The sequence below is a fragment of the Scyliorhinus canicula genome, chromosome 13 (genome assembly GCF_902713615.1).
Source record: "Scyliorhinus canicula chromosome 13, sScyCan1.1, whole genome shotgun sequence".
In the NCBI taxonomy this organism is placed as follows: domain Eukaryota; kingdom Metazoa; phylum Chordata; class Chondrichthyes; order Carcharhiniformes; family Scyliorhinidae; genus Scyliorhinus; species Scyliorhinus canicula.
Window position 1 is genome coordinate 6,353,953 of NC_052158.1, and position 23,450 is coordinate 6,377,402.

General features: G+C 52.8%; 1 protein-coding gene across 1 annotated transcript; it reads left to right on the top strand.

Annotated features, from left to right (window-relative positions):
• The first annotated feature begins 970 nt into the window (after positions 1-970).
• LOC119976208 (lymphotoxin-beta-like) lies at positions 971-23,143 on the top strand. The gene is made up of 4 exons (XM_038816522.1): positions 971-1,500; positions 16,506-16,542; positions 19,352-19,408; positions 22,707-23,143. The coding sequence occupies exons 1-4, from the start codon at positions 1,348-1,350 to the stop codon at positions 23,141-23,143; spliced, it is 684 nt and encodes a 227-aa protein (XP_038672450.1). The 5' UTR covers positions 971-1,347.
• The last annotated feature ends 307 nt before the right edge of the window (positions 23,144-23,450 follow it).

A 23,450-nucleotide genomic window follows, 5' to 3' on the forward strand; every position in this document is an offset into this window, starting at 1 on the left:
GGCCAAGCAGACCCAAGCGGCCAAGGCCTGCTCCTTCTCCTTGTGTTCCTATGTTCGCTGTATCATTAATGGATCAGTCAAGGCAGCAAGTGGCACAATGGTTAGCACTGCTGCCTGTGGCACTGAAGACCTGGGTTCGAATCCCGGCCCTGGGTCACTGCCCGTGTGGAGTTTGCACATTCTCCGTGTGTCTGCATGGGCCTCACCCCCACAACCCAAAGATGTGCAGGTTAGGTGGATTGGCCATGCTAAATTGCCCCTTAATTGGAAAAAAATAATAATTAGGTACTCTAAATTTATTTTGAAATAAAATTAAATTAACGGATTTTGCAGCTCACTGTACATTAACAGGAGAAAGGCTTTGTTAAAGTGCAGTGCTGAAGGATAAAGAGTTTAATAGAATTGTGTAAACCTCTGACACTGGGATAACAGGTACTAGTGAATGGAGGGTACACTGGTGTCACAGGGCAGGCTGCAGTGTTTGCCTTGACATGGTAGACTCAGCTTTTCAATCACATAGTCAACTTGCTGCCATGACCCGAGGGGCTGAATGGCCTCGCTCTGCTCCTGCTTCCACACCTAAACCGATATCCACCCTGACCCGTCACACAATGAAAGTCCTTTCAGCGACTTGGAATGATTTATTCCTTTTCAAAACTGCAGGCACCTCTTGTTAATGTTTGAGAAAAGGCAACTGGAGTTGGGGGGGGGGGGGGGGAAGGGGAGGGTGGTCACAGAGTCTTCCTGGGGTGTGTGTGGGGGGGGGGGGGGGAGGGGAGGGATAGAGAGGGTGGGGGGGGTAAAAGAGCTGGCAGGGAGGGGAAGGAAAGTGGACAGGGGGAAGGGAGGTAATAAAAATGTTGCTTCACAGCAAACTGAAACAGAGATTGCTGATTTGCGTGTGGGATCAGCGGAAAGCCCAGTGGGCGGTGTGTTCAGTAACAGTGAAGTGAAAAAAAAAACAGCTGAGAGAGAGAGAGAGAGGAGTTACAAAGTGTTTATCACTCCTCGAGTTGTGTCAGCACACAGTCAGGACAGCTGAGAGAGAGAAGTTCCTCTGTGTGGAGGACTCTCAGACACCAGCACCACAGTGCCTGACACAGAAGTTCCTCTGTGTGTAGGACCCTCAGACACCAGCATCACAGTGCCTGACACAGAAGTTCCTCTGTGTGTAGGACCCTCAGACACCAGCATCACAGTGCCTGACACAGAAGTTCCTCTGTGTGTAGGACCCTCAGACACCAGCATCACAGTGTCACACTGCCCCGAGAGAGGACTTTGCCAGCATCAAAGTGATCCTGAGAGAACTGAGGCAGTCTGAGGTGCTCACAGACGTCAGAAGGCAGAATGCCTCGCTCGGAGAGGGGAATGGAAGGTGGCAGCTCCAGCCTGGCCGCTGTACTCTGCACCGTGCTCCTCACCCTGGCACTCTCTGTGCCCACCACTGCCATGCTGGTCATCTACTTCAGATGCGGGAACCAGCCGAGCGTCCCAGAACAGGTCAGTGCATGGAGAGAAAAGGAGAGATCTGTATTATAGTGGGCTTGACATCTGAAGGGGCGGTGCATTGAAGGAAGGGTGGAAGATGGGAAAATTGGGGCAAGAGATAAATTCTGGTCGCAAAGAGTAACAGTAAGTGGCTGATTACTTAACCGTCTCCCTTTGATCAGTCATTAGGCTGGCAAGCCTGATTCAGCCAGTGACCTCTGACCTCTGGGCATGGGTCTCTGTTCGCACTTCAGTGCCGGACTGAGGGAGTGCTGCACTGTCAGCTGTCCAGCGTTTCAAATGTGACGTTAAGCGGAGGCTCACCACCTCCAAACTGTCTGCCCCCGTGGGCGACCACTCCGACAGGTGAGCCGGTGGTTTATTGTGCCCCGGTTCCCCCCCCCACCCCCAGAACGGTCTTTGTGAGATCTAGCTGTGCGCAAATTGGCTGCTGCATTTCCCGAACATTAGTGACCAATGCGTGACCCACCGCGCTAGGACTGCTGTATCGGCTGCACATCCTCCGGTCCAGAAAGGCGCTATTCGAATGCGGGCCTCTCCTCTTTTTTGGAAGAAAGGTTGTTTCAATATCGGTGCCGCGGGAGCTTTTCCTGTTAAAAGTTGCCACTTCTCTCTCTCTCTCTCTCTCTGTCTCTCTCTCCGTGTCTCTCTCTCCGTGTCTCGCACACGCCATGGCAGGTAGAATCCCACAGGGAATAGGGTCGCGTGGAAGGAGGATGCAGCGTGGGGAGGACGGGGGAAGGAGTGCAGACAGGAAAGTGCAGCTCGGGTCCCAAGCAGATCAGTCGCAATCCCATCGGATGCCAGCCGCTGGATGGATGGGCTGAATGGCCTATTCCTGCTCCGAATTCCTCATTCTTGGAATCTCGTTGTCCCTGTCCTGCGAGTGGAGCTGAGACAATTGGGCGGGCATTCCTTACTTTAGAAGGAGGGAAGATTGGAGAGGGAGAATCCATTGGTGGTGGGGCAGGGTGGGGGAATGGGAGGGGGTCGGTGTAGCATTCCCTGCCTCTCCCTCCACCCCACCAGAAGGCTCAGCATCCCCAAAACGGGGTGAACACAATGTCAGCTGGCAATGGATAGATTGACCCAGTCGAAAAGCCGGCTGCCAAGCTGCTCACACACACCCAGGACGGCCACTCGGTCAGTGGGACCCTCGCACGGCACAGTTCCCCAGCCTCACCGACCACCCCCTCCCCTCCTTTCTTTATCTGGTTCCCGGCCATCCTGCCAGTTTCTACTGCCGACGGTGGGTTTTCAACCAGACTTTTTAAGCACAGTGGTTAGCACTGTTGCTTCAGAGCTCCAGGGTCCCAGGTTCGATTCCCGGCTTGGGTCACTATCTGTGCGGAGTCTGCACGTTCTCCCCGTGTCTGCGAGGGTTTCCTCCGGGTGCTCCGGTTTCCTCCCACAAGTCCCGAAAGATGCGCTGTTAGGTGAATTGGAAATTCTAAATTCTCCCTCAGTGTACCTGAACAGGCGTCGGAATGTGGCGACTAGGGGCTTTTCACAGTAACTTCATTGCAGTGTTAATGTAACAGTGACAGTAATAAAGATTATTAAAAAATTCATTTCCATGATGTGGGGCTCACTAACTAGACCAGCATTTATTGTCCATCCTTAATTGCCCCTTGACAAGATGGCGCTGAGCTGCCGTCTTGAAGCCGCTGCCGTCCCTGAGGTGTAGGTACACCCACCGTGCTGTTAGGGAGGGAGTCCCTCGTGAAACCTCCTCTGAACCTTCTCCGTTCCAACGATCGCTGGATTCCTCCAACTTCGCTCTACTGATGACCCTCTTCCCCAGTAACATTCCGGTAAATCCCCTCCGCACTCTCTCCGAAGCCTCAACGTGCTTCTCAAAGTGGGGGGTGAGCAGAGCTGGACAAGATCCTCCAGTGGAGGCCAGACTGTTTTGCCGAGCTTCAGCTAAGAATATTAGGCCAGCGAGGTTAACCATGGGCAAACACTAACTAGGCCGCACCCAGAATACAGTGTCCATTTCTGGCCAGCTCATCACTGACAAGATAGTCAGTGCGTCAGAGAGAGTACAGAGGAGATTCACAAGGATGTTGCCACTTCGGACTGGAAGATTGCAGCCAGGAGGAATGATTGAGCTGGGGGTTGTTCTCCCCGGGCTGTGGGTTAAATGCAGAAAAGTGGGATCGCCTGAGGAGGGGGATGGGGGGGGGAGAGATAATTTGTGAGTCAGCACAGACAGGGCTGCGCCGTGAAATTTCTACGATTCTATTACTTTTGCATTCAGTGCCTCTCTTAATCAAAGCTGTCTTCCTTTTTCTGAAACGTTTTTGTCAACTTGCAATTCAGCCTTCAAAGCTGAAGCGCGACAAACCACAAGCTCTGTCTGATCCTGCCGCCCCTTTCAAACCGCGGTGTTTGGTTTCAGCGTAATCTGAGTCACCTCCGTTAGCCGCCCCCGCTGTTCCTCTGGGCTGAGCTGACCCCGGCGCTGGGCTCAGAATGAAATTGAATCCCTGGTAAACCACAGGCTCTGCTGCGTGGGGCCCGGCCTCCCTGCCCTGTAGCTGAGGTACGCTGGAGCTGGGAACAGAAATCACAGACGGCAGCGTCTGATTTGTGACTCGCCGCTCCGGAACATGGCTGAGCATAAACGGAGCAGTGCCTTCAACAGCCGGAGGGCCCAGCAGGTTAGACATTGTGACACTCACAAGGTCATCCTGCGGTTTGCCAACATAAGAACTAGGAGCAGGATTGGGCCGTTCAGCCCCTCGATCCCGCTCCGCCATTCAATACGATCACGGCTGATCCCATCCTGGCCTCAACACGTTCCTGCCCCGTTTCCATAATCCTCCAACCCATTACTAATTAAAAATCTGTCTGTCTCCTCCTTAAATGTATCACTGTCCCAGAGTCACCGCTCTCTGGGGAATGAATTCCACAGATTGACAACCCTCTGGGAGAAGTCATTTCCCCTCATCTCTGTTTTAAATCTACTACCGCTTTATCCGAAAAGTATGGGGCTGGATTCTTCGATTTGGAGACTATGTCCTGACGCCGCCGTGGGAACGGTGGTCTTTCATGATGGTGAAATTGACGCAAAAGGCCATCGATCCTCCGTTTGGCTGGGGGCAAGCGTGAAGGCAGTGTAGACCCCCCCCCTGCCTGTGTTTGGCCCCTCCCCCCCTGCCTGTGTTTGGGCCCTCCCCCCCCTGCCTGTGATTGGGCCCTCCCCCCCTGCCTGTAGTTGGGCCCTCACCCCCCTGCCTGTGATTGGGCCCTCCCCCCCCCGCCTGTGATTGGCCCCTCCCCCCCCTGCCTGTAGTTGGGCCCTCCCCCCCCTGCCTGTGATTGGCCCCTCCCCCCCTGCCTGTAGTTGGGCCCTCCCCCCCCTGCCTGTGGTTGGGCCCTCCCACCCCCGCCTTTGATTGGCCCCTCCCCCCCTGCCTGTGGTTGGGCCCTCCCCCCCTGCCTGTGATTGGGCCCTCCCCCCCTGCCTGTGATTGGCCCCTCCTCCCCCTGCCTGTAGTTGGGCCCTCCCCCCCTGCCTGTGGTTGGGCCCTCCCCCCCCTGCCTGTGGTTGGGCCCTCCCCCCCCTGCCTGTGGTTGGGCCCTCCCCCCCTGCCTGTGGTTGGGCCCTCCCCCCCTACCTGATTGGCCCCTCCCCCCCTGCCTGTGATTGACCCCTCCCCCCCATGCCTGTAGTTGGCCCCTCCCCCCCGCCTGTGGTTGGGCCCTCCCCCCTGCCTGTGATTGGCCCCTCCCCCCCTGCCTGTGGTTGGGCCCTCCCCCCCTGCCTGTGATTGGCCCCTCCCCCCCTGCCTGTGATTGGCCCCTCCCCCCCGCCTGTGGTTGGCCCCTCCCCCCCTGCCTGTAGTTGGGCCCTCCCCCACCCCCTGCCTATGGTTGGGCCCTCCCCCACCCCCTGCCTATGGTTGGGCCCTCCCCCCCCCGCCTGTGGTTGGGCCCTCCACCCCCTGCCTGTGATTGGCCCCTCCCCCCCGCCTGTGGTTGGGCCCTCCCCCACCCCCTGCCTGTGGTTGGGCCCTCCCCCCCCGACTGAGGAGCCGCTGGACTAAGTCCGCAGCATCCACGCCGAGTTCACGACAAAAAATAGAGCACGCGACCGACGGCGTAGGGAACTCGGCCGGCCCGGGCCGGAGCTTCGGGAGGTGGGCCTCAGGTAACGTCTCAAGGCCGTCGATGCGGTGTGCGGTGTAAGTACACCACTTTGGAGGGGGCGGAGCGAAAACGGCGCTGCCCCCGATTTGGTCGCAAACGGGTATTCTCCGGCCGATCGTTGAACGCAATTTCGGTGTCGGAGACAGGAGAATCCCGCCCATGATCTCCCACGGTAGCATTGTGGATAGCACAATTGCTTCACAGCTCCAGGGTCCCAGGTTCGATTCCCGGCTTGGGTCACTGTCTGTGCGGAGTCTGCACGTCCTCCCCCTGTCTGCGTGGGTTTCCTCCGGGTGCTCCGGTTTCCTCCCACAGTCCAAAGATGTGCAGGTGAGGTGGACTGGCCATGATAAATTGCCCGTAGTATTGGGTGGGGTTACTGGGTTGTGGGGATAGGGTGGAGGTGTTGACCTTGGGTTGGGTGCTCTTTCCAAGAGCCGGTGCAGACTCGATGGGCCGAATGGCCTCCTTGTGCACTGTAAATTCTATGTAATTTTTGATTGTCCCACAAGAGGAAACATCCACTCTATGTCTACCCTCTCAATCCCCTTCAGTAATGTTCTCTCCCGTGTGATTGTCAGGTTTCTCACCCCCAGCATTAAGGTACGTCACAGCGGATGGAACAGACATCAACCTTGTGTTGCGATGCCAATGAAAATCACTCAGCAGCCACTTTACACCTCACCCATACTAAACTACAGCACAAAGCCACAATATAATCAACCACTGTAGAAATTGTTGTTCCCGTCTGCCTAGTCGCTGAGATAGATAAGCATGTTCATGGTTGGCCGCACGTTGTTGAGGTTCCAGCGATGCCACATGAAGAACGACGACTGAGGTAGGATCTGTAAACTATTACAGTGCCTTGGGCAGGTTACTGTGTCATTCTGCCGTCGACACAGCTCGTGGGCAGAGAGAACCCAGCAGCCCGTTTCCAGCCAGGCCTCAATTTTAAAATTTCCATCTTTGTTTTCAACGATGAGCCCTCAGCGCACGAGGCCTCTGCCACACCTCCCAATTCTGACCGCGACCAATTCCCATCGTTTCACCATCGGTGGCTGTGCCTGTAGGCGTCAGGGCGCCAGGCTGCGGAATCCCCTCCCTCTCAGCCTCCTGATCTCTCTTTCCTCATGGAAGCCGGTCTCCTGGTCCAGCACCGCCCTGACGTGGCTTGGCTTTTTAAACGTTTGCTTTGTTAGTTGCCGTCGGGGAGATGTCGGTGCATCGCATCCTGGAAACACTGCAGTCCATTTGTTGTTGAACATGCTCCCTCACATTGCCCTGGGATGTTCCAGGGGGGGCAATGGTGTTGAGGCATTGTCGCCGGACGAGTAATCCAGAGATTTAGGGTAAGGCATGGGTTCGAAACCCACCATTGCGCATGGGGAAATTTGAATTCAGTGAAAAATAAAATCTGGAATTAAAAGTCTAACGATGGCCATGAAACCATTGCCGATTGCTGCTAAAAAAAAAACCCCATCTGGTCCTTTAGGGAAGGAAATCTGCCGTCCTTACCTGGTGTGGCCTACACGTGACTCCAGACCAACAGTCCGGTGGTTGACTCAGAAATGGTCAATAGCAATTATTCCTGGAATTAGGAATTAGGGATAGAATGAATGTCACTCACGGCCAGTAAAACAATTGCGATGAAGTCGCTGCACGAATACAACTTGCTGATTGTTGCGACCGTTGTGCGTCGTCTGATGAAGGGGGCAACTTGATGGGCCGAATGGCCTTATCGTGCTCCAAGCTCTTACTTCAGTCGAGGCTGACACCGTCGTGCCTCAATCTTGGTTGGAGTTCTCCGGCCGTTGGGATTCACTTTTCCGGCCGGCAAAACGGGTCTCCCGGGGTGGTTCCAGTGGGAAAAGCCATTGACAAGCGGCGGGAAGAGAGAATCCCGCCGCCAGCGAACGGCGCGCGGCGGAGAAACACACGGATGGGGGAACGGGAGAATCCAGCCCCTGAACCCAGGCTTGATCACATCAGGTTACCGACGGACGTACAGATCAGGCTTCTTCTCACTGGAGTTTACAACGGTGAGGCGGGATTTGACTGAAATATGGAAGATCCTGAGCCATCTTGAGAACACGGGCTTTGAAAGGATGTCTCCACTTGAGGGTGAGTCAAAACTAGGCCGCACTGTTATAAATTAGGGGCGCACTTCTAAGGCGGAGATGAGGAGAATTTGTTCGCTCAGAGGGCTGTGCGACTTTGGAACCCTCTGCCTCGGAAGCGGTGGACGGAAGGGTGACTGAATATTCTTAAGGCAGAGGTAGATCGATTCTTGTTCGGCAAAGCGGTCAAAGGTTATCGGATGTGGAGCTCAACACAAACAGATCAGCCACCTTATTGAATGGGGTAGAGACCTCGAGGGCCCGAATGGCCCCCTCCTGCTCCGATTTCATCCATTCGTACATCAGGTTGTGCATTACCTCTTGCTGCTGGATCTCATTCAGTCTTTTAATGCTCTCCTTCCCAATGCAGCCACAACTACACGAGGACGGAGTGTTATAGGGCTCCTCACCTGGCAAAAACATTCCCGGCGTCTTCCCAGGTGGGCCTCTCAACCTTTCAAGATGGCGCGAAGTGATCCTCTGACATTACGTGCTGGAGGAACCGCTGTGGGCCGGGACTCGATCTTCCATTGCTCGTCTGCTGAGAAGGAGGGGCAGTCCCTCCACATCGCCAACAAAGTCAGGGTTTCCCAGCATGCTCTGTGGCTGTTGCTGAATGGCAGGAGCATAGGATGGCCAAGGGACTTAGCAATGCGGCTGGGGTTGAGTGTCACCGGGAGCCTGAGTCAGTAGGCCCACACCCTCAGTGTTGTACTAAAGGAGTGCTGCGCTGTCGGGCATGCCATCATTTGGATTGGACATCAAAACCGAGGCCTTGTGGGATCTTGCTGTGCATAAACGGGTTGCCCTGTACCCCGCAGGGCAACACTGACTACACTCTGAAAATGCTGCCATTGGGAGTCAGGGCGTTTGGGATGTCCTGACGTTGTGAAAGATGCTGGACAGTATTTTGGATCGTTTTCAACAGTGCAGTGTGAAGTGAATGAAACAAGAGTCGCCTTTGACCCTGAGGGCGAGAGGCTGCTCTCCACCTTTTTTTGAGAGAGAGCTGGTGATTGAACATGAGGATCACTGCACCTCAGGCAAGGGTTGAGAAGGCGACGCCTTCATCAATAACCTCAGCCGGTGTGGGAATTGAACCCGTGCTATTGGAGTCGCTTGACATCACAGACCCGCTGCCCGGCTAACCGAGCTAAACTGGCCCCTCCCCCCAAACGAAACTCTGACGCAAACCCAGTGAGCAGCCAGGCCAATTCACCGCGGACATCAATCAACCGCGTTTGGGTCGGCTTCCCTTTTCCTGAGGATAAACCCTTTGCTTTACTCTCGATCTCCACAATGGTCAGGAAGAAGGGGATGTAGGGGTGGCCACATTTCTCCGACAGTTAAACACGAGGCGGTGACGGTGAACCTTGATGAACATCGAGCCCGGTTTGCAAGGGGTTCAGAAAGTGCTCCTGCACCCCCCCCCCCCCGCAGACCCGAATATCAGACCTCTCGCCTTGCACAGGTGGAGACTTCCTGCTGACTGTCTGTTGTTGGATTTCCATCTCTCACTTGTACTTTGTGACCTACATTTCCGGGCCATGGCCAATTTTGTTTACTTGCTCGAAGACACAGAACAGTGTCAACACGGCAAGTTTGTGGTTTTTCCGGTGAATCTTCTACTGTAACACAATCCTGCCGCAAGTTCCGTTCTCAGTTAACACAAACCGATATGTCTGCTAGCCGATTCCGTGGTCAGAAATAGCCTTCCAGGCAGCATGGGCAGGAAGAGAACACAGCACCTGATCCTATTGTCCTTTCCCCTCTGGGACTGAGTGGGACAGTGGGTCAGACACTGTCCTTTCCCCTCTGGGACTGGGTGGGACAGTGGGACAGACACTGTCCTTTCCCCCTCTGGGTGGGACAGTGGGTCAGACACTGTCCTTTCCCCCTCTGGGACTGGGTGGGACAGTGGGTCAGACACTGTCCTTTCCCCCTCTGGGTGGGACAGTGGGTCAGACACTGCCCTTTCCCCCTCTGGGACTGGGTGGGGGTCAGACACTGTCCTTTCCCCCTCTGGGTGGGACAGTGGGTCAGACACTGTCCTTTCCCCCTCTGGGACTGGGTGGGACAGTGGGTCAGACGCTGTCCTTTCCCCCTCTGGGTGGGACAGTGGGCCAGACACTGTCCTTTCCCCCTCTGGGACTGGGTGGGACAGTGGGTCAGACACTGTCCTTTCCCCCTCTGGGACTGGGTGGAACAGTGGGTCAGACACTGTCCTTTCCCCCTCTGGGACTGGGTGGGACAGTAGGTCAGACACTGTCCTTTCCCCCTCTGGGACTGGGTGGAACAGTGGGTCAGACACTGTCCTTTCCCCCTCTGGGACTGGGTGGGACAGTGGGTCAGACACTGTCCTTTCCCCCTCTGGGACTGGGTGGACAGTGGGTCAGACACTGTCCTTTCCCCCTCTGGGTGGGACAGTGGGTCAGACACTGTCCTTTCCCCCTCTGGGACTGGGTGGGACAGTGGGTCAGACACTGTCACAGTGACCGGAGGAGGCTTGTTGGTTGAGCCCTGTCCTGTAGCTCACTCCTGGTGTGTGTGTGTGTGTGTGTGTATGTTAGCAAGAACGTTGTTCCTCAAAGGGTGGTAGAGGACTGGAACTCTCCCCCACGAACTGGGGTTGATGCCGGACCAGTTGTTAATTTTAAATCTGAGATAGATTTTTGTTTGGCAAAGTTATTCAGGTGCATGGGCTGGTGTATGGGATTTAGCCACAGATCAGCCATGATCTCATTGAATGCTGGGATAGGACCGAGGGGCTGCATGGCCTACTCCTGTTCCGATGTTGCGACCCGATCTCTGCCAGGTTCCTTGTGTTATGTGACAGGCCTGAACAGGAGTGCTCTGGAGCCGTTGGCACGGAAACCCTTTGGACGATGATGAAGCGGTGAGGTAACAATCCTTTTCTTTGATCCATTGTCCCCGGGGAATGTGGGACACCCAGTCGTTTTGGAAGTTCCCAGTAACACACGTTCAGGCAAGTCCATTCCTCTAGCCTGGGCCCGTCACGATCGTTCCGGCCCAGCAAGAGCACAATCAATGATTCAACAACACCTCTTTCAAATCACAAAGCAGCTCGACAGGTTAGACGTAGGGGAGTTTTCAGCAGCTGTGCAGGAGGCAATAAATTAGAGGGATTAAATATGATGCAGCCTCGACTGAATCCAATTGGGAATTCCGTGGAATTTTCATTATGAGGCATTCGCTCATAAATCCATGAGGGAATGAATTAATTTTCCCCAGGAAATGGTGAGAAGGTGGGACTATACCATCACGAGGTGAGGTAACTACCAAGAGGAAGCTGGATGAACCCACCAGGGGGAATGTTTATCGAGTGTGACGAGGAGGGCTGGGAGGAAGCTGGTGTGATGCCTAGACACCAACATTGGGGAAGGTTGGGCCAAATCGTTTCTGGACCCATTCCAACAGTGGATCCTCGCTGGAAGGTGGTGGCCTGGTGGTAATACCACTGGGCCCGTCGTCCCGATGTCCTGCCTGTCCCTGGGGATCACCAGTTCAAGTCATTAAAAGCTGGAAGCAGCAATCATGAGCGTGACACTCTCAGCAATGGTCGTGAATCCATCCGGGTCACTCGTTTCTTTTTCGGGAAGGACTGTCTGACCTACAGGTGACCCCAGACGCCACAGCGACGTGGTTGACCCTTAACTGCCCTTCTGAAATGTCCGAGCACATCACTCAGTTCGAGGGGCAATTAGGGGTGGGAAACAAATGCTGGGCCAGCCGGCGATGCCCAAATTGTGTGACTAAAACAAATCTCTAAATTACTTCACAGGGGGTGTTTATATCGGGCTTTGAGCCGCAGGGGACATTTCCGGGGCAAAACCCCAAAGCATGGGCCAGATTGGCTGACTTGCCCTGTGGTGTGTTTCTCGGTCTCCGGAAGCAGCCCCCCCTTTAGTCCACTCCAAGAATTTCTGGTCCCACCGCTGTCAATGTGGTTTCCCATTGAATCCACCCCTCGTCGCCGGGAACCCCGGATGGGGCGCCATCAGCGGGGCTGGTAGACCCCCCCCCCCCCCCAGGTGTGAACAGCTGGAAGATCACACCCCGTCTACAGACAGAGTGTATTGAATGTTTGGAACACTATTCCACAAACAGCAATTTGAGGTTGGCTCAGCCAACCCCCATTGAAATGTTAGAACAGGTTGGAGGGGCCAAATGGTGAGAGGGGGAAAGTTTCAGGGAGATGTGCGTGGAAAGTTTTTTACGCATAGGGTGGTGGGTGCCTGGAACCCTTTGCCAGCGGAGGTGGTAGAGGCAGGCACGATAGCATCATTTAAGATGCATCTGGACAGATACATGAATGGGCGGGGAACAGAGGGAAGTAGATCCTTGGAAAATAGGCACCAGGTTTAGATAAAGGATCTGGATCGGCGCAGGCTGGGAGGGCTGAAGGGCCTGTTCCTGTGCTGTAATTTTCTTTGTTCTTTGTTCTACTCCTGGGGTAGTAAAGGGAGTTCAAGGGATTCCTGAGTACCCCAGGAACATAAGCAAACAATGCTATGAATACACGCAAGGTCCTGTTGTCAGCTCCAATGGGAAAAGGATCAGAGTGGCTCTTCCCAAAACCGATTCTCGAATTTTGGGAAAAGGTATTGGCCTTTTTAATCTCTTTCACCGTCTCCATCTTCTTTTTTTCTCCAATTAAGGGGCACTTTAGCGTGGCCAATCCACCTAATCTGCACATCTTTGGGTTGTGGGGGTGAGACCCTCACAGACACGGGGAGAATTTGCAAACTCCACACGGACAGTGACCCGGGGCCGGGATCGAACCCGGGTCCGCGGTGACATGAGGCACCAGTGCTAACCACTGTGCCGCCGACCGTCCCCATCTTCAATCGCTCCAACAACCCGGCGTCTCCACGCGTTTCCAGCCAATGGAGTGTTTTTGAATTCAGGGTCGATGTCGTCGTACAGGAAATCCCGACCCTGAAAATGTCAACCAAGCTCTGTGGGAGGCAAGCACGCCTCTCAGGCGGAAAGGTTGTTAGTTCAAGTCCCACTCCAGCGACCGGAAGATGGTGAAATTTGAATTCAATAACAATCTTGAATTAAAAGTCTAAAAATGACCATGAAACCATTGTAGATTGTTGTAAAAGCCCATCTGATTCACTCATGGTCTTTAGGGAAGGAAATCTGGCCTACACGTGACTCCAGGCCCACGGTACTGTGGCTGGCTCAAAACTACCCTCTGAAATGACCCTCGCGAGTCACTTATTTCAAGGTCGATTAGGGCTGGACCACAAATGCAGCGACGCCCAGTTCCAAAGAACGAATAAAAAATGCATCAAAATTCCAATTGGTTCCTGAGGTGATGGAATGCTTCCCTGTGATTAAGGCACGTTTGTACTTCAGCACCTTTTGTAAATGACAGGAGATGTCCGAGAGCTGTCTCCATTTTCGACTTGGCGCGGTTACTGAGCAGGATCAGTCACTGTTCATGAAACAAACCGCTGCTTCGCTAGCCACATCCCTTCCCCCAACCCTGCTCCACCCCTACTGCCCACCACAGCTCTCCACTGAACCCCTGCTCCTCCCCACTTGCCGCCGCTCTCTCCCGAGCCCTCACTGTGCACCAGGGAGAGAGGCAAGCCGATGAACGATGGGGAAGGGAGTGGGGCGAGAGAGGCGGCGTGCGTCCCGGGAAGGAACGGTGCGCAGTCACCAGACCAGATGGTGAGATAGGTGGTGGGTGGCAGGCCTGAGGGAGGGAAGGGGGGAATGCAGTGGGGGAGTGGGAGAGGCAGCGAGGTGGAATGCAGCGTGTTCGGAAGAGTTTGTAAGTTAACCAGAAGATTTTCAAACTGAAGTTCAGGACAGTCAAGAGGTTTTCAATGTAGAAAGTAGACGTTAGGATGTAACCCAGAAACAGTCCGTTCTTTCTGATCGGACAGTGATTTTCATTTAACTTACGTTGATTTCACAATTGATTTTTACAGGAAAACATTAGGGATGCTGAATGAGAGACAGATGTTTAGAAAAGTTTTTCATTTTAGAAGCAAGTGGCTGAGCGAGTAGTGGACATTATTCAGGAGTAGTAGGAGTGAGAGGTGGGTTACTTAGGAGTGGTAGTGAGTAGAGGACGTTAGTCAGGAGAGGCTGTAGTGAGTAGTGGACATTAGTCAGGAGTGGCTGTAGTGAGTAGTGGACATTAGTCAGGAGTGGCTGTAGTGAGTAGAGAATGTTAGTTAGGAGAGGCAGTAGTGAGTAGTGGACATTATTCAGGAGTGGCAGTAGTAAGCAGTGGACGTTAGTCAGGGGTGGCAGTAGTGAGCAGTGGACGTTAGTCAGGAGTGGTAGGAGTGAGCAGTGGACATTAGACAGGAGTGGCAATAGTGAGTAGTGGGCATTAGTCAGGAGTGGCAGTAGAGAGCGGAGGACATTAGTCAGGAGTGGTAGTAGTGAGCAGTGGATGTTAGTCAGGAGTGGCAGTAGTGAGCAGTGGACTTTAGTCAGGAGGGGCAGTAGTGAGTAGTGAATGTTAGTCAGGAGAGGCTGTAGTGAGTAGTGGACATTAGTCAGGAGTGGCAGTCGTGAGCAGTGGACATTAGTCAGGAGTGGCTGTAGTGAGTAGTGGACGTTAGTCAGGATTGGCAGTAGTGAGCAGTGGACATTAGTCAGGAGTGGTAGTAGTGAGTAGTGAGCAGTAGACAGGAGTGGCAATAGTGAGTCGTGGGCATTAGTCAGGAGTGGCAGTAGTGAGCAGAGGACATTAGTCAGGAGTGGTAGTAGTGAGCAGTGGACGTTAGTCAGGAGTGGCAGTAGTGAGTAGTGGACGTTAGTCAGGATTGGCAGTAGTGCGCAGTGGACATTAGTCAGGAGTGGCACTAGTGAGCGGAGGACATTAGTCTGGAGTGGTAGTAGTGAGCAGTGGACGTTAGTCAGGAGTGGCAGTAGTGAGTAGTGGACATTAGTCAGGATTGGCAGTAGTGAGCAGTGGACATTAGTCAGGAGTGGCACTAGTGAGCGGAGGACTTTAGTCTGGAGTGGTAGTAATGAGCAGTGGACGTTAGTCAGGAGGGACTGTATTGAGTAGTGGACATTAGTCAGGAGTGGCTGGAGTGAGTAGTGGACGTTAGTCAGGAGTGGCAGTAGTGAGTAGTGGATGTTAGTCAGGAGAGGTTGTAGTGAGTAGTGGACATTAGTCAGGAGAGGCTGTAGTGAATAGTGGACGTTAGTCAGGAATGGCAGTAGTGAGCAGTGGACGTTAGTCAGGGGTGGTAGTAGTGAATAGTGGACGTTAGTCAGGAGAGGCTGTAGTGACTAGTGGACATTAGTCAGGAGAGGCAGTAGTGAGTAGTGGACGTTAGTCAGGAGTGGCTGTAGTGAGTAGTGGACATTAGTCAGGAGTGGCTGTAGTGAGTAGTGGATGTTAGTCAGGAGAGGCTGTAGTGAGTAGTGGACATTAGTCAGGAGTGGCTGTAGTGAGCAGTGGACGTTAGTCAGGGGTGGTAGTAGTGAGTAGTGGACGTTAGTCAGGAGTGACAGTAGTGTGTAGTGGACATTAGTCAGGAGTGGCAGTGGTGAGCAGTGGACGTTAGTCACGAGAGGCTGTAGTGAGTAGTGGACGTTAGTCACGAGAGGCTGTAGTGAGTAGTGGATGTTAGTCAGGAGAGGCTGTAGTGAGTAGTGGACATTAGTCAGGAGTGGCAGTAGTGAGTAGTGGACGTTAGTCAGGAGTGACAGTAGTGAGTAGTGGATGTTAGTCAGGAGAGGCTGTAGTGAGTAGTGGACGTTAGTCAGGAGAGGCTGTAGTGAGTAGTGGATGTTAGTCAGGAGTGGCAGTAGTGAGTAGTGGACGTTAGTCAGGAGAGGCTGTAGTGAGTAGTGGATGTTAGTCAGGAGAGGCTGTAGTGAGTAGTGGATGTTAGTCAGGAGTGGCAGTAGTGAGTAGTGAATGTTAGTCAGGAGAGGCTGTAGTGAGTAGTGGGCATTAGTCAGGAGTGGCAGTAGTGAGCAGTGGACGTTAGTCAGGAGTGGCTGTAGTGAGTAGTGGACGTTAGTCAGGAGTGGCTGTAGTGAGTAGTGGACGTTAGTCAGGAGTAGCAGTAGTGAGTAGTGAATGTTAGTCAGGAGAGGCTGTAGTGAATAGAGGACATTAGTCAGGAGTGGCAGTAGTGAGTAGTGTACATTAGTCAGGAGTAGCAGTAGTGAGCAGTGGACGTTATTCAGGAGTGGTAGTAGTGAGTAGTGGACGTTAGTCAGGAGTGGTAGTAGTGAGTAGTGGACATTAGTCAGGAGTGCCTGTAGTGAGTAGAGGACCTTAGTCAGGAGTGGCAGTAGTGAGCAGTGGACATTAGTCAGGAGTGGCAGCAGTGAGCAGTGGACATTAGTCAGGAGTGGCAGTAGTGAGTAGATGACGTTAGTCAGGAGTGGCAGTAGTGAGTAGTGTACATTAGTCAGGAGTAGCAGTAGTGAGTAGTGGACATTAGTCAGGAGAGGCTGTAGTGAGTAGAGGACATTAGTCAGGAGTGGCAGTAGTGAGTAGTGGACGTTAGTCAGGAGTGGCAGTAGTGAGTAGATGACGTTAGTCAGAAGTGGCAGTAGTGAGTATCAGATTCTATTCAGAGGTGGTAGCAGCCAATTCTATTATTGGCTCAATGTATTTGTATTCGGGAAGATCAGCATCTATGGTAAATGTTGATTCATATATTTAAGTGAGACATTAATTCTCTTTGTTTCAATCCACAGATTCCTCCCAATTCATCCATGACGAGAGAATATTTAGGTAGGTGTGTTAATCTTCTGAGTCAGGTTTCCACATGGAGAGGGACCTATGAGTCAGTTCCTTTCTCAAACTAGGTACTGCTGATTGAGGTCGAAACCCTCAACACAAAATGGGTACAAAATGCTCGGCAATTGCTCCCTGTATTGGTTAGGGGCTGGTGTCACTGGCCACAGCTTCTAAACCCTCCAAACTGAGTCAAATCTGGCCGGTTGATAATGAGGAGAAGCAGCAGCGTCCTGTCAAGTTGGTGATTTGAGATGTTGATGATCATGAAGCTGAATTAGATATGCGAAAGCTGTTTTCTCGAGAGTGGGGATTCAGAACCAAGAGGGCATCAGGTTAAAATCGGAGTTAGTCAACCCTGGGGCGGTGTGAGGAATTGCTTCTCCCACACAGAGGGCAGTAGGATCTGAAACTGTCTTCGTCTGAAAAGCTGTCATTTCCACCAAATGAAATGCATGACTAATGTCATGTGAGAGTACCTTTAAGAAATGGACGTTTAAGCAATGTACCTTTAAGAAATGGAGCAGCTCATATTACTGGTGAAGTCAGAGGGTGGGGGGGAGCTGAGCTGAACTCACTTCTGTTTTTGGGTTTCAGTTTTGACAAAAAGAGCTTGGGTGTGTCTGTGTTTGCAGTGAGCTGGATCTGCTGTGATCTCTGCCATGAAAGACTATCTCTGAATCATCTGGGTGATTTAAACTCATTAAGTCTTTTGGAGGTTTGAAGGGACATTTTGAGGGGTTATTTAGTGTTGTATTATTTTCGGGGTTATCTTTGAAGTAAGGGGTGTTAAGTGATCCAATGGTTATTTAAAAGGTTAAGTGATCCAATGGTTATTTAAAAGGTTAAGTTGAGTTCATGGAATAAACATTGTTTTGTGTTTAAAAACCAACGTGTCCATAATTGTAATACCACACCTGGAGAACAAGCCGTGAGCTTCAAAAGCAACAATACATTAAAGTGGGGGTTGGTTGAACTCCATGATACATTTTGGGGTTCTGAAAATGCCTCTCCCATCACCCTAAGATCAGTAGATGTTCCTATTGGATATGGTCATATGGAGTAACGTCAGCTAAAGAGAGCGATGATAAAGATGAAGCATGATCATAGAATTTACAGTGCAGAAGGAGGCCATTCGGCCCATCGAGTCTGCACCGGCTCTTGCAAAGACCACCCTACCCAAGTCCACACCTCCACCCTATCCCCATAACCCAGTAACCCCACCTAACACTAAGGGCAATTTTGGACACAGGGCAATTTATGACGGCCAATCCACCTAACCTGTACATCTTTGGACTGTGGGAGGAAACCGGAGCACCCGGAGGAAACCCATGCGCACACGGGGAGGATGTGCAGACTCCGCACAGACAGTGACCCAAGCCGGAATCGAACCTGGGACCCTGGAGCTGTGAAGCAATTGTGCTAGCCACAATGCTACCATGCTGATCTAATGGACTGGTACCACTATCCCCGCTGTATCGGTCGTGACTCTGTCCAATTAGTCCTCACCCCTGCTTCATCCCTCCACGGCCTTAGAATGTTTTTCCCTGCGCGCATTTGATCCGAATTCTCTTTGGACTGATCGCCCGCTGGTCGAGAATCTGAAAAGCGGGGCAAGTTGCCCAAGCTTTCTGTGTGACAGTCATCAGGACAAACGCAGCAATTCCTCATTTCAAACTCTCCCCACAATTAATGCTGCCTGAGAAGAGTGGCTTTGACAGGCTGGCAAGCGGACTCTGATTGGCCAAAGCTTTGCCAAGCCGAAAAGAAAGGGGGACTCCCCAAGCTCCCGGGGCAGTTTGTTGATCTGCAAACAAAAGTAATATGTTCAAGCCTTGTGCCTTGTCCGAATTACCCGGGACTCTTAACCTCCACTGCACTGAGGAGAATGTGAACTGGTGCCGAGTTGGTTAACAACTGCACCAAAAGACTACAGACAGAAGTGCAATGGGAGAAAGGCTATCTGGTTCATGAAAAATTGAACAGGAAAAAACACACCTCTGCGGGTGACATGCACATTGAGTCTTTAATCGTTTGTTATAATCATGAGCATAGGTGTGAACCTGTTTAAAAAACAACCTGCTCCTGTTAAGTTGCCCGGGGCGTTGTTTCAACATAGTGTTTAGCCTGTTGAAATTGGTTAATGTGTTTGTAAATGCTCCCTTAATATGACATTTAACCTCGTTCAAATGGTTGCCAATTATGTAATGCTGGTGATGAATTGCGATGTGTCGATTTGCTGCTACAGACCACAGTTATCTGTAGTGGCATCTGTATGAATCCCTCATTAACCAGTAACGCTCTGTGTCTGTGTGTGTGTGTGTCTGTGTGTGTGTCTGTGTGTGTGTGTGTGTGTGTCTGTATGTGTGTCTGTGTGTGTGTGTATCTGTGTGTGTGTGTATCTGTGTGTGTGTCTGTGTATCTGTGTGTCTATATGTGTCTGTGTGTGTATCTGTGTGTCTGTGCCTGTGTGTGTGTGTGTCTGTGTGTGTGTGTGTCTGTGTGTGTCTGTCTCTGTGTGTGTGTCTGTATGTGTGTGTGTCTGTGTGTGTGTGTCTGTGTCTGTATATGTGTGTGTCTGTGTCTGTGTGTGTGTGTGTGTCTGTGTGTGTGTGTCTGTGGCTGTGTGTGTGTGTGTCTGTGTGTGTGTCTGTGTGTGTGTGTCTGTGTCTGTGTGTGTGTCTGTGTGTCTGTGTGTGTGTGTGTGTCTGTGTGTGTGTGTCTGTGTGTGTGTCTGTGTCTATGTGTGTGTGTGTCTGTGTATCTGTGTGTGTGTGTGTGTGTGTGTGCGCTTATTCTGTTGCAGGGAGTGATGAACGATGGGAGATGAGGGACAGCGAGAAGCCAGCAGCACATCTGATCGGTAATCAGAGCACATTTCTCAAGACTTGACAAAACAGAAAGCTTTCACTTTCCCACTCGCTGGACCTCGGTTATGAAAGCTGGCTCCAAGCTGCACACAAATGAGACAGGGAGCAAAAACTAAATATAGAGGAAGGTTGAGAAATGTCGAGGGTGGGGAGTGGCAGGGAGAGAGCTCCCGTTTCTTAGAGAGGTACTGAGTTGGGACTGGCCAGAAGGTTAGTGAACGACACTGTCATGAGAATGTCACTTTGAGAAATAACAGACACACACTAACACACACAGAGGGATAATCTCACATCCCACTGCCCTCACAAAGACTCACAACCGAGGCCGTTCCTGGTTTATTCAGCATCCAGAGAGCTCCAGATCAAGTCTCGCCACATGTTAGCTGGGGACCACACAGCCAATTGCAACCGGACTGATGCCCCCCTCCCCCCCTCCCCTCGGGTCACTTGCCCAAACCCCCAAGCACTTTGGCATGATCTCACACCGCAATAAACCACTTGCCCTGGCATAATCGCCTCATCCCAAGATGAACACCCTCAAATGTGGAGCCCACAGGAAGTGAGTGAGGGTAGGACCCACAGGAAGAGTGAGGGTGGGGCCCACAGGAAGTGAGTGAGGGTGGGGCCCACAGGAAGTGAGTGAGGGTGGGGCCCACAGGAAGTGAGTGAGGGTAGGACCCACAGGAAGTGAGTGAGGGTGGGGCCCACAGGAAGTGAGTGAGGGTGGGGCCCACAGGAAGTGAGTGAGGGTGGGGCCCACAGGAAGTGAGTGAGGGTAGGACCCACAGGAAGAGTGAGGGTGGGGCCCACAGGAAGTGAGTGAGGGTGGGGCCCACAGGAAGTGAGTGAGGGTGGGGCCCACAGGAAGTGAGTGAGGGTAGGACCCACAGGAAGTGAGTGAGGGTGGGGCCCACAGGAAGTGAGTGAGGGTGGGGCCCACAGGAAGTTAGTGAGGTTGGGGCCCACAGGAAGTGAGTGAGGGTGTGGCCCACAGGACGTGTGTGAGGGTGGGGCACACAGGAAGCGAGTGAGGGTGGGGCCCAAAGGATCTCAGTGAGGATTTAAAAAAAACATCCATTAACAGGACGTGGGCGTGCTGGCGAGAATTCATTCCTTCTCGCTAAATTTCTCTCTTGAGAAAATGGTGAGCTGCCACTCTGGAAGGATTGGGGCCCACAGGAAGTAAGTGAGGATTACGGCCCACAGGAAATCAGTGAAGTTTGGGGCCTACAGGAAGTGAGGATTACGGCCCAGAGAAAGTCTGTAGCGATTGGGGCCCACAGGAAGTCAATCGGGATTGGGGTTCACAAGATGCCAGTGGAGATTGGGGCCTACAGGAAGTCAGTGAGAATTGGGACCCATGGGAAGTGAGTGAGGATTACGGCCCACAGGAAGTCAGTGCAGATTGGGGCCTACAGGTTCAGTGGGGATTGGGATTCACAGGAAGTGAGTGGGGATTGGGGTCACAGGAAGTCAGTGGAGATTGGGTCACAGGAAGTCAGTGGAGATTGGGTTCCGCAGGAAGTCAGTGAGGATTACGACCCACAGGAAGTCAGTGCAGATTGGGGCCTACAGCGTCAGTGGGGATTGGGGTTCACAGGAAGTGAGTGGGGATTGGGTCACAGGAAGTCAGTGGAGATTGGGTCCGCAGGAAGTCAGTGAGGATTACGGCCCACAGGAAGTCAGTGCGGTTTGGGGTGTGGTGAATGTATTGCACTAACCATTCACCACTGTATTACACTGTATCACGCTGTTGCCCATGTGGGCTCCACCTATGGACCATTGTACGATATTACACAGAATGTATCATGTTGGTGCCCTTGTGGGCTCCGCCCCTGGCTCCGCCCCTTGAGGGGAGGTTTAAAGAGCAGTAGTCCTGTATGTGGCTCTCAGTAGCAGAGCAGTCGCAGGCAGGCACTGTTCTAGTCGATTAAAGCCACTGTTCACTTCAACTCTCTGTCTCGCGTGAAATTATGGTTGCATCATGGGGCCTACAGGAAGTCAGTGCAGATTGGAGCCCACAGGAAGTCAGTGCGGATTGGGGCCTACAGGAAGTCAGTGCGGAGAGGGGCCTATAGGAAGTCAGTGCGGATTGGGGCCTACAGGAAGTCAATGGGCATTGGGGTCCACAGGAAGTCAGTGAGGATTGGGGCCTACAGGAAGTCAGTGTGAATTGGGGTCACAGGAAGTCAGTGGGCATTGGGGTCCACAGGAAGTCAGTGCGGATTGGGGTCACAGGAAGTCAGTGGGCATTGGGGTCCACAGGAAGTCAGTATGGCTTGGGGTCACAGGAAGTCAGTGGGCATTGGGGTCACAGGAAGTCAGTGCAGATTGATGTCGCAGAAAGTCAGTGAGGATTGGGGTCCACAGGAAGTCAGTGAGGATTGGGGCCCACAGGAAGTGAAGATTGGTGCTCACAGGAATTCAGTGTCGATTGAGGATCACAGGAAGTGAGGATTGGGGCTCACTGGAAGTCAGTGGGGATTGGGGCTCACATGAAGTGAAGAGTGGGACACAGGAAGTCAGTATAGATTGAGGATCACAGGAAGTCAGGATTGGGGCTCACTGGAAGTGAGAATTGGGGCCCACTGGAAGTCAGTGGGAATAGGGACTCACTGGAAGTGAGATTGGAGCTCATAGGAAGTTGGTGTACATTGGTGATCACAGGAAGCAAGGATTAGAGCTCACGAAAAGTGAGGATTGGGCCCACAGGAACTCAGTACAGATTGGGGCAGGCAGGATGTCAGTACAGAATGGGGCCCACAGAAAGCAAGGATTGCGGCCCTAAGGAGGTCAGTGCAGATTGGGGATCACAGGGTGAAGATTGGAGCTCACAAGAAGTCAGTGTAGGTTGCCGATCACAGGAAGTGAGGATGGGGGCTCACAGGAAGTGAAGATTGGGGCCAACAGGAAGTCAATGGATATCAGGGCTCACAGGAAATGAGGGTTGGGGCTCAGAGAAAGTGAATGGAGATCAGGCTCATAGGAAGTGAGGATTGGGGCCCACAGGAAATCAGTGCAGATTGGGGCCCAAAGGAATCCAGTAGGGATCAAGGCACACGGGAAGTGAGGATTGAGGCCTACAGGAAGTGAGGCTGGGGCTGACAGGAAGTCAGTGCGGATTGAGGCCTACAGGAAGTGAGGCTGGGGCTGACAGGAAGTCAGTGCAGATTGGGACCCACAGGAAGTGAGAGTTGGGGCCCACAGGAATTGTGGATTCATCTATTAAGGGTGTCGAGCAATTTCCTACTGATCTGATCTTGTTTTTTTTCTTTTCCTCCCCTCACTTAGGAATCTATCACCATTCCCTGAAGGACAGTGCCAGCGCTGACTCTTACCGGACCCTGGAGTGGGAGTCGGTCAGAGGGTTGGCCTTCACCAAGGACTCGGTCAGGTACCTGGGCCACTCGCTGGTCATCCCCACCCGCGGCCTGTACTACGTCTACTGCCAGGTGGGCTTCCGGGGCAGCGAGTGCAAGGACAAGCCGGTCACCCTCTACAACTGGGTCTTCCGCAAACACGACTCCTACCCCCAGCCCCTGCTGCTGCTGAGCGGCACTGAGACTGTGTGCGGCAAGAATCACAACCGCGGAACCTGGTACACCACCCTGGGCCAGGGGGCCGTGGTGGAACTCGAGAGGGATCACCATCTGTTTGTCAATGTCAGTGACCCACATCTGGTGGATTATGTGGATGGGAAGACATTCTTTGGTGTAATTAAGGTCTGAACCCGCACCAGAGGATAGGTTGGGGTGGGAGGGTGGGAGGGCGGGGGGGGGGGGGGGGGGGGGGGCATGATTTGGATGGGGAGATCAGTAGGATAATAATACGAGGTTGATTTTATTTTTTTAACATAGTATCTATTTTGTTATAAGGACAGAAAATGCCGGAAGGCGGCATCCATATGGAGAAAGAGAGAAAGTTAGCGTTCCAGCTCGGGCACCTTCCACCACAACTGGAAAAAGTTAGAGACACAGACGGGCAGGTGAAAAGGTGGAGAGCTGGGAAGAAGGGAAGGGAAGGGCTGCGATCGGG